The following is a 14,650-nucleotide window of genomic DNA, read 5'->3' on the forward strand; positions in this document are numbered from 1 at the left end:
ACCAGCAGCACCGGGAACAATTGCGGCAGCGATAGCAGGTAAAACCTGGAAATTCATCATTGTTAGAGAACTGTTCTATATAAATTTTTCTATCTGTTTTGTTTCCACCAATCAATCACTCAAAGATCACTGCTTAGTTTGAAGTGAGTTTTCAACTGTTAAAATGTATTTATTTCCTGATCAAAGTTGGAATTATCAAGATCTTTATGTTTTCCATACATATTTTCAGTGAACAGATCTATGGAAGTTTTGGCGCCCAACAGTCAACCTCAAATACCGCTGGCTTAAAAACATTGATGAATGGTGAGTTTTTGATTTCGTTGCTCTTATTTCATAACAACTTAACTGACAATTTCTAACACTAATACATTTGTTTTTAAGAGCTGAAATAAGTGAAACCCGTGAAAGAATCTGTGAACAGTAAACATTGGAATTCACTTCACATTAGTTAAAGATGGACATCGCTTTAGATCCTCAAAACAAAACAAGTACCGGTAAATATCTCGACAGATTCCAGTCTCTATAAAACTGTACATTTATAAACCTAGAAGCTACATTAATCAGTGAAGGTGAATTTCCAATCACTTCTATTCTGGTCAAAGTTCAAATTATCAAAATTATACAACTTTTGTATTCTAGGGCCTGAAATGAAGCTGAACTTGCAGTAAACATTGCGCTCTACAAACACAAGTCAGAAGTGGTGAGTTTCATATCGATTTATTGCTGTAATTTGTGGTGCTTTATCGGTTATAAACTATATTGTCTTATTTCAGGAGATATATCTTCAAATCAAGTCCGGAAAATGATGTGTTTTTAATCGGTCAGTGTTGGCAGGTATCAACGCTTTACTAGAGGATACAGTCTAAAGCTACCATCAAACACCTGAGAAATCTGCATACACTCAACACATTGTGGTAAACTACTCAAAAATCGGGTGGGTTTTCAGTCTGTTGAACCCAAACAAGCCACAGTTTCTATTTATTTCATTAATCATTTTCAGGCTTAATTTTCTCTTTCCAGAATGTGATGCACCAAACACTAATTGGAGCTGGAGAAACTAAAAATATTCACCTTCAAATAGTGAAGAAACTTATGTTGTTGCTGAAGCTGCTGTTATTTCTTTAAAACAAACTCAGTAATTTTCTCTACATAATTCAACCTAGTTTTCGCTTGTTATAAAACTTTACGGTTCAATTATTTATTAAATTTATTTTTTTAGGAAATCATCAGTGCTCTTTACTTCATGACGTTATGGCTTTTGGAAGTGAAATCCTGCTAGAAATGGAAATTGTCTGCATGGTCAAAATGGCACTGAACTAATCCGATATGAGTTTGGAAGTGGTGAGTTTTTCATCACTCAACTTAGTGCTCTAATTTGATAATATTCAAACAATTAATTATTCTGTAACGTTTGACGTGTGATTCTGTACTGTATGTGTGATTCTCCAGACTGCTGCTGCTGCTGCTGCTGCATCCCCATCAAATCTACCAGAAATCACTGTTGTCTTACAATATTCAAAACAAGTAAGAAAAATAGTTATTTTCCGAATAGTTCAGACACACTTGACATCCCTTTATTTTATTTATCTATTTTCTCTTTACAGAATAAAATCCATCCAGCGCCAGAATTTACAGCTTATAAGACCTGGTTAGAAACAAGTTCACCTCAAACGTATTGCTAGATCCTCCTCACATGCAGCCTGACAATTCTGCAAACAAGTGAAATGAAAGCTGTGAGTTTCAATATAAAACAACTCTTATTGCATAACAACTTAACTGACAATTTCAAACTAAAGTAATTTTCTCTATTTATAATTCAACCTGGTTCTTGCTTGTTATACAACTGCATGGTTCAATTATTTATTAATTTATTTTTTCAGGAAATGATCAGTTCCCTTAACTCTAAACTTTATGACATAGTGACTCTTGGAAGTGTAACCCTGCTAGAAATGGAAATTGTCTGCATGGTCAGAATGGCACTGAACTAATCCAATAAGAGTTTGGAAGTGGTCAGTTTTGCTCTAATGTGATGTAATTTTGTAAATATGTTGCTGATTCTTTTCATAGTTTGATATTTTTTTGCAGCATGAAATTTGTCCAACAGTTTTAGAACTATAACTCATCATTTCATGAAATAATTTCAGAAACTAATTTCCACTTGACGGTTAATTCAATCAAACATTGTCAATGTAATATCTGCAGATGCAAGTTTTCTCTTATTCTAGGACGAAGTGGCGACTGATATTTCATTTGACAAGGTCAGGGACCAGCCATCTACCTGCAGATTGATATGCTGCCACTATTTCCGAGATCTGCAATTGTAAAGTTTAAAGTCAAATATATTACTGGTATTATATTGTGCTGGCTGGCACAAGCAGGCAACTGTTGTTCTTGTTTGTGATGGTTTCATAGAGTGCAGATATCCATAAAAACAATAGAGTTATCCCTTGATTTGTCTCTCAAAATTGTATTGTAATTTTTGCTAATGAATAGCCTGACCCGGGCATAGAATATATGATTTAAACCCTTCTATATACAAATTTAAAACATTAAAGGCGTAATCTATTCATCAAGAATCGAAATCAAGATAATAAAAGTAAATGAAGAAATAACTAGAACAACCTATGCACAAAATAACAAAACCTCTCAACCTAAGCACTTACTCTCCAGCTTTACTTCCCTCAATTAACTTGTTTTTCCCCTCTATTTTCCCTGTTTTAGTTATTTCTTCAAACTTCATGATGATTGCTAGAGAGACTCATAAATGTTGTTTCCTAATCCTTTCAAATTTGTGTAAGGTGGGTTTTAATTTTTACTGATTGAATATTAGGTTAAATATAGCTGCAAAGCAGTGATAATGGGTTATATGCCTTGCCAAGCTAATCACAATTGAGGTTATTAGAGAAAACCCTAATGATGGGCTTTCTGAGATGGATCAAGGGCATGAGATGAACGCACTCTATGTAACTGCATTAGTTTGTAATTGTTTGTATCTCGGGACTCGGTTTCATTGATCTGGTTTTGTATTAGATTCGTATGATACTCATGTATTATGTAAATGGACATATTCTAAGTCACTCAATCAATGAAACCATGACTTCAATTTGTAAATGTATAAACTTGTAAATGGACATTATTTTGTTAAATGGACATATTTTGTATGACTACGTCCCACAATCAATGAGACCAAAATGTTGAAAAAAGTCGAAAGGTTTTCTTTATTGTGGGACTATAATATTTCGTGCGAACTGACGTTAATGTTTTATTTGAAATAAAGATGAATTTTCTGTGTTGTTCTAGTTATGAATACAGACGCCAGCAGTTTCACACACTCTGTGCGTCACATCCCACTGGTTCAGTTTCATAGAAATAATTTACTCGATTGAGTAAAGTCTTTTAAGAAATTGAGCCGAGGGTCCAGTTTCACAAACCAATTGCGTTCAAACGTTTTATTTTGAAAAAAGTCTGAATCAAAGTGACAATTCCATGGGGTCCTATCGACATGGAATTGTTGAATTGCAGTTTACCCTTGCCGGCTATGTGAAACGGATCACGTGGACCCGGTTTCATGAACATAGAACTCTAAAAATTGATTCATCCTTTCTTCGTGAAACTGGACTCGAACTCAACTGAATCAAATACACTCGGTATTTAGTGTGCGAAACTGCAGCATCTAAAACTGATTGAAACCCTTTCGCATCAAAAACCAAATCCTACCTCGGGTATTCGGTTTCACAGATATGATAAACTTAACTTAACATGTTAATTTCTTTACAAATTCAGTTAAAAAAGTTGATCGTGTTTGTGAAAGCGGCCCCTGGTGTTTAAATTGTTTATGTAGTCCGTCAGTCCCACGGATTCATACCATGGCATGCTAAGTTATCATTCTTACCCTGGCATGTAAGGATTCGTTGATTTATTCCCTAGGTGCGAGGGTTTCAATTCAATGCTTGACCACACCAATACCTTCTCAAAAAGGCAGGTGCTTTATGACGACTAAAATTATTTACGTTTTTAATTTAAATGCCTTCGTATGATCAATGAGCAATTGTTAGCAAGTTTGTAAACCAATGCGGAATAAATAGGCAAATGTTGCTGTCTTGCGTTTATATTATATATTTTTCGAAAAAAACAAGCCAGAATATGCGTCTGGGATCTATAATCGGCACCTGGGTTCGAACCTAGGACATCTGCGTAGTTTATCAATGATGCTGTGATCACCATCTATTGGAATTTGGCTGAACATTTTAGTTTTATCAAAATTCACCGTGAGGCCGTTGTCGGCGCAATCTTCAAATAATGTATCTAAATGTGACTGGAGAAATTTCTCATCTTCAGCAAGAATGACTGTGTCATCCGCATCGATAATGAATAAGTTAAGTAAAGTCCCTAGTTCTGGGTCACAATTCACATTAAGCTTTTCAATATACGACAACGTTGATTAACCGCGCGTAGCAAAAAAGTCTTCAATAGCGTTTAAGAATAAGGAAAATAGGATGGGTAATAAATCTTCACCTTGTCTTAAACCTCTATCAGCAGCAAAATAATGTGATGTGTTGCCGTTAAATTTAACACATGATTTCACTACGTTCAAAAAATTCCCCGTAATGCTACTCTCTATCAATTTTCTCCATAATGTAACCCGGCAAACCGAGTCGAAAGCCTTCTTAAAATCTACAAAGGCGCAAAAAAGTATTCTTCCTTGGCATAAGTATAATTCGACGATCGTTTTCAACGCGTAAACATGTGGATAAGATAAGATAAGATAAGATATTTATTTCACTCCAACCATAAGAATGGTACGTGGAGGCAAGATTGAATACAAAATATGAAATATACAAATTTACAAAACATGAACAGAATTATATACATATAGACAAAACAAAATAGGAATTAACAAAATTTAAAATCTAATTTTCAGTAAAACTATTTACAGACAAAGCATGTACAGAGATTGAATTATATACAGCAAGATATATCACACGTATATACACAATTTACTGGAGGGATTTGTATAAACTTAAACCTAACTGGATAAATTTAGCTATTTGTGGGGTAGGATTCCTTAATATTTCTAAGTTTCTGGACATACTTAAATGGATGGAATAATCACGCAGATCACTTAGCAAAGTGCAGTCATAAATGAAGTGACGCTCATCTCCTACGGTTTTACAGGCAGGGCACAGTCTTTCTCTTCTGTCTATATGAGCGTTCGATCGATTATTTACCGGTAATAAATAGGAACCAATTCTGAATTCGAATAAGCTATGCGCAAAACTTCCGTCAAGTTGAGTTATATATCTTTCAAGTTTAACATCGTTCTTATATAGTTTGAAATTAACATACTGCTGATCGTCATTCACTTTTTGAAGCATTTCTTGTACGTGTTGGTCACGAAGGACTTGTTTCACGTACTTGGAAAGCGTTTTATAATTTTCCATGTATTGCTATGACCATATGTAAGATAAGCCAATGTCGTCAAATATTTTCTTTATATACAATAACCAAGGACAATGATGCTATGATCGCCATCTATTGGAATTTGGCCGAACTGACTAGACCAATCCATCGCATCAGTTCAGCCAAATTCCAATAGATGGCGATCACGATAGAAATCTTGGAGAGTAATAAATTATCTTATCTTATCTTATCTTGATATCCTAGTTCGAGCCCACACACACCCGTACATCATCTATTCAGCACCAGGACCACTGAATCGGCAGTAGCAGTAATTACTGGGTTCGAACAAGCATTTGACTTTTCCAACCCCCCTCCCCTCTACGTTTATCATATGCATTAAGCATTACAGTACGCAATTGCACTGACCCCTCCCCCTCCCCTAATGCGTCTATTAGAGCAATCATTCATCAGTTGACAACTGCAATTAATTGCCACAGTTCAGACTGAAATTTATCGAAGTAACTCGTAAATGTAAGTCGTACTCATTAGTCGTGACCCTTGAGGAATTGAAGTGCCATGATCGCCCCTCGGCTGGCCGACCCTCTAAGAGCGCAGAGCTATAGGCCGTCTATAACACTCGTGTGTAAAATTGTTCACGGCCTTGTGGCAGTCCCGTACCAGTGAATGTGACCCAACCCACGCGCCTTACAGGTCGTGGCCATCCCCTCCGTTTCATGGCCATAAGAGCAACACGTGACTGCTACAAGTACTCTTTCTTTCCAAAAAACAATAGCCCGATGGAATACTCTCCCTGCATCAGTTGTCCTGACCCAGTCACCTGAATCCTTCAGGAAGCCGGTATCGTGGCACACCCCTAGATTTATTCCAAAATCCGAATAAGTGTTTTTAAAATGTACATTATCTCTTAAATGCATAAATAAATATACAATGTACATTATCAGGTTTAATAATTATTATAAATCGGATTTTCTATGCACACTCTCTTTCTTTCTCTTCTAACAACACAGACGTGCACGCTCCAAAAAATACTCGAGAATGCGAGTGTGCTGGAGTATTTAAATGAATGAATGAATTCCATCCGATCTTTTTTCTGACTGCGAGACCAGTCTATTCGACGGACTATCCTCGCTTACCAGGGCTTGATTACTTCCTGATTTTGGAATAGACTGGTACTGCAGCTGCAATTCCGGCAACCAGTCTAATTTGCCCATAATGAAATTGAACATCCTCCGACACTGACTAGAACCACATGCACGATATTAAAGCCCATTCGATAAAAAATGACTAGTCACTTTCAATAAGATGCAAATTAATAGTTTAATAATAGCTGAAATACATGATACGACAAAATGAATATTCAAACATTGTATTTAAATTTCTATGGAATAATAAATGTTCAAATCAAATAACTTCACATCACAAAACAATTGCAATATACTCCATGGTGGAAGATGAAATAATAACTACATATGAAAATAACATCACGGCAGCCTTCCAGTAACTACCTTACTGGGACTGTACAGACCACACAAATGTATCATAGTCCACCCATACTTCACTTACTGGGACATTGGACCACACAAATTCAACATTCAATTCACTGTCATACACACAAGCTACATACAAACATACATACTTAGCAGACTATACAATTCAATGGCAATAGTTAGAGTTTGAATGTCAGAAATCAAGAAATGGAGTCAACATTTAAATTCAGGAGCAGTTTGTCAAATTGGCCCGAAGTCTACCGTAAATATCACGATTAGAACAATGTACAGTTATCTTCTTACAGCGGTTCTATAGATCCGATCTTATCATGCTAAGTTAATAGTGAGTAATATTCATATCAAACAGCATCGCAATATTTTACAGTTTCAAAGATTCATTACACGTTAATCTACAAGAGACATCAATCATCTCTGTACAGTGTTCCGCACTACACTATTGTGTTGTACTTAGTCCACTGAATTACTCTACGCTGTAGTATTGTAGTTAGTCTCTGATCTGCACTACACTGTAGCTTTGTAGTTAGTCAGTTTTATCTTCACTATGCTGTAGCAAGTCACTGATATGCAGCACTGTAGTTTTCCAGTTAGTCCATTGTTCTGCACTACAATGTAGTGTTGAGTGTTGTAGTTAGTTCACTGTTGCGCCGATGAAGTCTTACTCGTTACTTTAGTGGATATACTAGGAGTGAGAAGAGCGTCATCAGTAGAGTTTGATTTAATCCACGGATCTTGTAAAACTTCACTAAGCGGTAAACGTTTGCTCGGATCATGACGTAATAACTGAAAACAAATCATCAATAAATTAACATGTGCGACAATTCAACAAGTTAGTTCAAAATGTACACAAAACTTTGCTGATTTTCGATCAATCATTCCCATTTCAGCAATTCATGCATGTAGGAAGAGATCAATTTTTGAATGGCCTCTTCATACAGATACTTTTTGATATCTTCAATATTGAACAAATTTTGAACTTGCACAAAAAGATTATAAAGAGCTTAATCAAAATCAAAATGGCGCAAGATGTTTTAGCTATGAGATTTAACTTCAAGACAAAAACTTTGAGATTGTTAGTTAAGCATTTTTGAATGGCAAACTATTATCATCATAATTTGAACAAACCTTTGAAACTAAATCTCTAGCAGGCTGACAGACGTGTGAAGGGAAATGTAATTCAACTCGTGCAATTCTACGGTACGTGTCAGTATGTGAATCAGCTTCAAACGGTGGTTTACCAACTAAAAACTCATAACACAAAACTCCCAGACTCCATAAATCCACTTTTTCGTCGTGTGTCTTGCCTTCTATCATTTCAGGCGGCAGATAATCTAAAGTTCCGCATAATGTGGCTCTCCTGCAGAGAAATATCACGTTCATATCAATTAGATACTGGAATGAAATCTGGACACAGTTCCACAGTTGCGAGTTAAGATTTTTACTCTAGACTCATGAGCTAAAAAAACATCGAAAATGAACTGGTTTTAACCGGATTCTAAACCACAATGTAGAACTGGATCCCGTTGCAGATCAGTGTATTTAATCCGACAGTTTTATACCTGGATGACGGAGCGTGGACCGACCAACCGAAATCAGCTATTTTTAATTCTCCTTTCAAACCGAGAAGTAAATTCTCTGGTTTTATATCTCTGTGAATAACTTTTTTACTGTGACAGTAAGCTAACGCTTTGCTCAGTTGCGCAATATACTGAAATTGTGAAAAAAAATCCATTTTATACGACGGACACGACAGGGACTCATTTCTGGGAGCATTCATTTATTATGTATAATGACACACTACTGCCGAGACCACAAGCTCATTCAAATTTAAACTAAGGCTAAACAAAAATGATACCTTGTTTCTCCGCAGCGGCCGGGTAATTTTTGTAAAATATGATAAAATTTATAAACAGTTCATTTCTATAGCGGCCGGGTCTGTTATGGTGAAATTGATCACGATTTTAAAAATAGTAATGTATAGGGTAGATAGGCGGCCGGCCGGGTCAACATTTAAGCTCAGCAGAGCGGAGAAACAAGGTATCAATTTTTTTTGGCCTAATCGCTAGATAACATCTTTATATATGATAACGTGTGTAAGGCATGTTATTATCAGTTTCTACAATGAATTATCTTCCGACACATACACAAAAGAAGCAGCAGCCAGTAGAGTTTATTAATGATATTCTTAAACCGCAATACTTTCGATATCAAAATCTGCCTTAGAAAATATGTAATGCATAACACAAGCTATGACCATTGTCTATATTTTGCATACATACTCAATGAACGTTTGATATATTGATTTTATTGTACATACAGATGCAGTTCTTCTGTCGTCGAACCTCTGAAATTTCTGTAATTCTTTGTATAATTCTCCACGTGGGGCGTATTCCAATATCAAATAAACTCTCGTCTCGTCGTAGAAATATCCGTATAATCGCAATATATTTGGATGTCTGTAAATAGAAGCAGCAATTCGGATTAATATCAATCAATACAGCTGCAGGTCGGACTATTGATGATTTGAAGTTTCGATTAAGCCTTCCTTATTTTCGAAACGAATTTTATTTTTACATATTTTTTGCCATCAAAGTAAAACAACATTTAATCAATTATACTGATCACAGTCCAGACAGATTTCTAAAAATTTTCTACACCTCAACACAACTTGTGCATAAATTCTTAGCTCCACATTTGGTATAAAAACTTTGATGATCCAGATATTCTGAATTTTTCACATATTTTCATAGTTTTTAAATTTTTTTAGCCGAAATCCATTTTCACATTTTTTCACATTATTTCCATCTGATGCAGTTTGATTCAGTCGTCAGTCTCAGAAAACAACTCACCTCAAATGTGACTGTATTTCTATTTCCCTTCTCAACTGATGTTCGACTCCAGCATTTTGTAGTTGAGATTTGAAAAGTACCTACAATCGACATCATAAACAACTTCGGTAAATTACAAATCAGTTTCGGTTTTAGAGTTTTTCAGTATTAATCGAATACTTACCTTTAGCGCAACAATGAATTTACTCTTTTTTTCCCGAGCTAGATAGACATGTCCGAATTTTCCTTTACCGAGTGGTCTACCGATGTCGAAATCACTGAGCTCCCATCTTTTCCTGTGAAATGGATTCAATCATTGATCAGATCAGACATTAGCAATCCTAAGATATGCATTTCAAGAATCAGTTTCACAAAAAGGAATTCCTTAGCCTAATTAACTTTAAGAAACTGAATTACTACAGGCCCTAAGACAACCCCCCCCCCCACGCCAGCTTGCTTGGTGATACAAATTTGGCCCCAGTTCCTCAAAAAGATTCAAATCTTAAAATCAATTTCTTCGCTAGTTCAGTTTAAGTAAAATTGATTTAGAACAAAGGAGTAATCCTTTATAAGAACCAGGCCTCGGATGGCTGATATCTTACATGGCTCCTGGTTTTTTGCCGCTGTTTTCACCACCACCACATTCCGCACTCGCAGGAGCTCGTAATGACTGACTGCTGGTTGTTTCAGGAGTGGCTGCCGCAGGAGCTGCTTTAGATTGTTTCTTTTCCCCCGACTGAGGACCATGAAGGCTATCAGCTTTCACATTTGGTTGAATTGTTTTCAGAACTCGCTTAGCTTCCATCATCTAGAATATAAACAAGCAACCTTACTTCCTTTCATTTTCCGTGGGCGTGAATTCCATATATTTTGATGGATTATTTGACGAGCTTTTTGAGGCCTGTTTGTCTCCACAAATCAAACAGTGAATAGCACAAATAATATAAAATTACACCTTACTATTCAATATCTAAATTCTTGATCGGAAAACACCTCAAAATTGACTTTGAAATCCTTTTAAAAAGGGCCAAGAATAAATGAATGTGGCAAAACCTTTCGAATTTGGCACCTCGTAGTTGATTGGTGGATAATGACTTTGTAACAACTGTTTTGATTGGTTCATAATAAAAATGGTTCAATTCAATTAAATTCATATTTAGTTATACTGATTAAATTAATGTAATCTCGTATTTTCGGCACGAATTAAAACAAATCTGTTGATCTATCACACATCTTTTAAAATGATAAATTCATCGTATTGCACTCGTAATGTTTAGCTATTTTTTACCGTAATATTCAGCTCAATAAAATGTAAATATTAGCCACGTGTTTTAATGGGTTCATGTAATCGACGGTCTATAGTTGTGATTTCCGTCGAACGGGAAGTGCGACTTGATATTAATCCGGCGGCTGGGGCGTTTAAATGATGAACTCTGAAATGATGGTGATGATGATCATAACTGATTGTAATTTGCAATACGATGACAAAAATTAGTGACGTTTTGAATTTGAAGCGTTAGACTTTATACATTCCGGCGCAGATTCGAAGTACGCATGCAGTGTGCCCCTTGCATCTGCAGTTATTGTCGGCACCAGGAAAAGCAAATTTACATTGTCATGACATATCATCCAAAATTTAGGGTATTTTTACGGCGGAATAATAAAAGAAGGGCACAAGGTACTCTAGTCTTGCCTTTTCCTCTGGGTGCAGGACGTACATTTGAAAAAAGGCCGACCGTTACCATCCTTCGGTGGTGCTCGCTTGGCATCTTGGATCGGCACATTGCGTTAAATCCTTTTGCCCGGCATTTCAAAATTAAGAAGGCAGTCAAATTCTTTCCCTGGATCCGCCCCTATTGTCTCACACGGGCTTTTTGACGTTCGAAGAAAAAAAGCTTCGCAGGACCCGGGTGAAGTCTGATTCCTCAATATCGCATTAATTACTATAATTTACAATTAAGTGAAATCCCGATGATAAGATAAATAAATCTATGAATTCAGACGGCCAAAATTGACTGCAATTGTTAACCGAGTAATTCTTTGCTTATCATGCAAATGCAAAAATACCGAAAATACACTGCGGATATATAATATAATGACTATCTAATCTACAAACATATATATATCAGGTCATGAAGTATGTTTGCGCTGGTGACGAAGTTTGGCATACGCTTGAACATATACACCGGGGCGTACACATACTTTTATAACGTATACTGATAGTCTGTAAATTTTAGCAATAAAGATGTCAGCGCAATTATTTGAGGATCAAGATGCAGTAAATGCCGCATATGAAGATGTTCGTAGTGATAGCACAAGTACAACATGGTACCTGAGAATGACTGGAATGTGAATCATAACTCCACTAATGTAAATATCATAGTTTCATATGAAACGTATTTTTATTTACAGGGTAATATTGGAATATAACGATAAGAAATTGTATATCTCGGCAACCGGTGATGATTACGACGAATGCATGAAACATCTAGACGGTAAGTAAGAATCACAGGTCATATTCAACCCGCTCAAAGACCGTTCACTATATGCGGTGGGATACATTTTTCAGAAACAAAAAGAGCCTATGTTTATATTCGGTTAATCGTCGGTGATGAATTGAGCAAACGACCAAAGTTTGCATTTATTTCATGGATTGGTTTCGATGTTCCTCCGCTAAAGAAAGCTCGAGTTAGCACCGATAAATCATTCGTGAAGTCAATATTCCAGGTTCGTAATGTCAAATTCGTAGACTTCATTTAAAAACGGAATTGCCTCAATTATTTGATTCCTAAATCACCTACGTAAAGTTTGACACTTTCCTATTATTCGGCTACAAGCTATTTTAGTATTATGATGTTGATATCCATTTTGCAGAGCTTCGCGAAGGAATTCCTATGTTCCGAGAAAGCTGATCTTCTTGAAAGCAATATACGTAAAGGGATTGAAAAAGCTGGTGGAGCTAATTATGGAATAGGAAAATAAATGGACGGATTCTTTTTGCCGAAGATTTTTGTATAATCGCTGAAAAACCAAATTAACTATGTATTATATACTCTGTATTGTATAGAATTTAAATCACTTTATGATAAAATTTGTCTTTTATTTTCTTTTCGGGAAATGCAAAATGGGTCTGTCAAATATGGTTACGTCATATAAATTCGACGATCGTTTTCTAATTATCCACTTGATCCGAAGAAGGTTTTGAATTTGAAAAGTTCAAGAAACGTCTTTTTAAAGGCTTTATTCACGGCGTGATATGCAAAAAAATAAACATCATAAATGTAAATTCAACCGACCACCCAAATCAAGTCAAGTCAAATCTACCAATCAAATGAATAAGTGAGATAATCCCTTTTTAATTGAAATAAAATTACCCGTGGTTTCCACACGAGAAGCGCAGAATAATCAACACAAATTAAATCATTGAACCCGTCTTTAGACGGGGTTCTTTGATATAATGTCATGTGGATTGCCCAGGCGACGAAGTTTGGTAACGCTTTACACCGAGACGTTAACAGACTTTATATCACGTACTTATAGTCTGTAAGTTTTAGCAATAAAGATGTCAGCGCAATTATTTGAGGATCAAGAAGCAGTAAATGCCGCATATGAAGATGTTCGTAGTGATAGCACAAGTACAACATGGTACCTGAGAATGACTGGAATGTGAATCATAACTCCACTAATGTAAATATCATAATTTCATATAAAACGTATTTTTATTTACAGGGTTATATTGGAATATAATGATAAGAAATTGTATATCTCGGCAACCGGTGATGATTACGACGAATGCATGAAACATCTAAACGGTCAGTAACAATCACAGGTCATAATATTCAACCCGCTCAAAGACCGTTCACTATATGCGGTGGGATACATTTTCAGACGGAAACAGAGCCTATGTATATATTCGTTTTATTACCGGAGATGGAATGAGCAAACGAGCGAAGTTTGCATTTATTTCGTGGATCGGTCCCGCTGTTTCTCCTCTAAAGAAAGCTAAAGTTAGCACCGATAAAGCATTCGTGAAGTCGATATTCTCGGTTCGTATTGCAGTGCCTGTATTGTCGAATTCTTGTATTGTCGCATCATTTAAAAAAGAGATTGCCTCAATTATTCCACATTTGATTTTTGAATCACCTACGTAAACTTATATACATTTACCTATAATTCGGCTACAAGCAGTATTATGATAATGATATCCATTTTGTAGAATTTCGGGAAGGAATTCCTATGTTCCGAGAAAGCTGATCTTCTTGAAACAAAAATACGTAATATGCTTGAAAATGCTAGTGGGGCTGCTTATGGAACTGGAAAATAAAATGGACGGATTTTTTTTGCTGACGATTTTTGTATAATCGCTGAAAAACCAAGTTAATTATGTATTATATACTCTGTTTTGTATAGAATATAAGTCACTTTATGATCAAACTTGTCTTTGATTTTCTTTTCGTGAAATGCAGCAGAATGAGTCTTCACTAATAAATTAAATATGGTGATTTATCTTCAACGATCGTTTTCAAATCATCCACTTGATCCGTAGTGTGGTAAACCAATTATATATGTAGAAACCTTAAACTCTTCCGATGAGCTGATGATGTATAGTTACTATCAAGAATACCCGCCTTAACAGCAGCAGGCTCAGGTCGTTACCGTGAATAATAATCAGTTACTCGTTTCTATCAAGCGTTCGTCGTTTCGTTCTTCTCTGTTGGGGATCGTTTTCAAGTGTGCATCGCCACACGAAAAATGAAAATTCTGAGATATAAACGATGAACTTTGAAATATTGACGATCGTTATTTGCGAAACGACGAGAACAATTTTTGACAGGTTTTGAATTTGAAAAGTTCAAAAAACGTCTTTTTAAAGGCTTTATTCACGGCGCAATAAGC

The 14,650-nt window shown here is 35.9% G+C and overlaps 3 protein-coding genes and 1 long non-coding RNA gene across 5 annotated transcripts; 3 read left to right on the top strand and 1 right to left on the bottom strand.

The window, feature by feature from the left end:
* Positions 1-260: 260 nt before the first annotated feature.
* On the top strand, positions 261-1,102 carry LOC141902838 (uncharacterized). The gene is made up of 5 exons (XR_012618956.1): positions 261-303; positions 382-494; positions 640-700; positions 774-934; positions 1,021-1,102. It is a non-coding gene; the product is annotated as an uncharacterized LOC141902838 (long non-coding RNA).
* Positions 1,103-6,807: 5,705 nt separating this feature from the next.
* On the bottom strand, positions 6,808-10,806 carry LOC141901358 (aurora kinase C-like). Its single transcript, XM_074788551.1, has 8 exons — positions 10,715-10,806; positions 10,357-10,562; positions 9,939-10,050; positions 9,776-9,855; positions 9,244-9,382; positions 8,486-8,634; positions 8,052-8,283; positions 6,808-7,709 (listed from the first exon to the last, which is right to left on the bottom strand). Exons 2-8 carry the CDS (start codon positions 10,560-10,562, stop codon positions 7,563-7,565), a joined length of 1,065 nt encoding a protein of 354 aa, XP_074644652.1. The 5' UTR covers positions 10,715-10,806; the 3' UTR covers positions 6,808-7,562.
* Positions 10,807-11,908: 1,102 nt separating this feature from the next.
* On the top strand, positions 11,909-12,845 carry LOC141902310 (coactosin-like protein). Its single transcript, XM_074789973.1, has 4 exons — positions 11,909-12,082; positions 12,167-12,249; positions 12,324-12,481; positions 12,629-12,845. Exons 1-4 carry the CDS (start codon positions 12,000-12,002, stop codon positions 12,734-12,736), a joined length of 432 nt encoding a protein of 143 aa, XP_074646074.1. The 5' UTR covers positions 11,909-11,999; the 3' UTR covers positions 12,737-12,845.
* Positions 12,846-12,983: 138 nt separating this feature from the next.
* LOC141902311 (coactosin-like protein) lies at positions 12,984-14,114 on the top strand. Of its 2 annotated transcripts, none has more exons than XM_074789974.1 (4): positions 12,984-13,399; positions 13,484-13,566; positions 13,643-13,800; positions 13,971-14,114. In XM_074789974.1, exons 1-4 carry the CDS (start codon positions 13,317-13,319, stop codon positions 14,076-14,078), a joined length of 432 nt encoding a protein of 143 aa, XP_074646075.1. In that variant the 5' UTR covers positions 12,984-13,316; the 3' UTR covers positions 14,079-14,114. The 2 variants fall into 2 exon arrangements, with proteins under 2 accessions (XP_074646075.1, XP_074646076.1); XM_074789975.1 differs by having other exon boundaries at positions 13,322-13,441.
* The last annotated feature ends 536 nt before the right edge of the window (positions 14,115-14,650 follow it).

Source organism: Tubulanus polymorphus, chromosome 3 (assembly GCF_964204645.1).
Source record: "Tubulanus polymorphus chromosome 3, tnTubPoly1.2, whole genome shotgun sequence".
Lineage (NCBI taxonomy): Eukaryota > Metazoa > Nemertea > Palaeonemertea > Tubulaniformes > Tubulanidae > Tubulanus > Tubulanus polymorphus.

Coding starts and splice junctions, on each gene's coding strand:
- LOC141901358 (XM_074788551.1), bottom strand. CDS start 10,562: ATGATGGAAGCTAAGCGAGTTCTGAAAACAATTCAACCAAATGTGAAA. Junction 9,856..9,938: donor AATTCATTGTTGCGCTAAAG/GTAAGTATTCGA, acceptor TGTCGATTGTAG/GTACTTTTCAAATCTCAACT. Junction 7,710..8,051: donor CTAGAGATTTAGTTTCAAAG/GTTTGTTCAAAT, acceptor ATTTGTTTTCAG/TTATTACGTCATGATCCGAG.
- LOC141902311 (XM_074789974.1), top strand. CDS start 13,317: ATGTCAGCGCAATTATTTGAGGATCAAGAAGCAGTAAATGCCGCATAT. Junction 13,400..13,483: donor GATAGCACAAGTACAACATG/GTACCTGAGAAT, acceptor TTTTATTTACAG/GGTTATATTGGAATATAATG. Junction 13,567..13,642: donor ATGCATGAAACATCTAAACG/GTCAGTAACAAT, acceptor ATACATTTTCAG/ACGGAAACAGAGCCTATGTA.
- LOC141902310 (XM_074789973.1), top strand. CDS start 12,000: ATGTCAGCGCAATTATTTGAGGATCAAGATGCAGTAAATGCCGCATAT. Junction 12,083..12,166: donor GATAGCACAAGTACAACATG/GTACCTGAGAAT, acceptor TTTTATTTACAG/GGTAATATTGGAATATAACG. Junction 12,482..12,628: donor TCGTGAAGTCAATATTCCAG/GTTCGTAATGTC, acceptor TCCATTTTGCAG/AGCTTCGCGAAGGAATTCCT.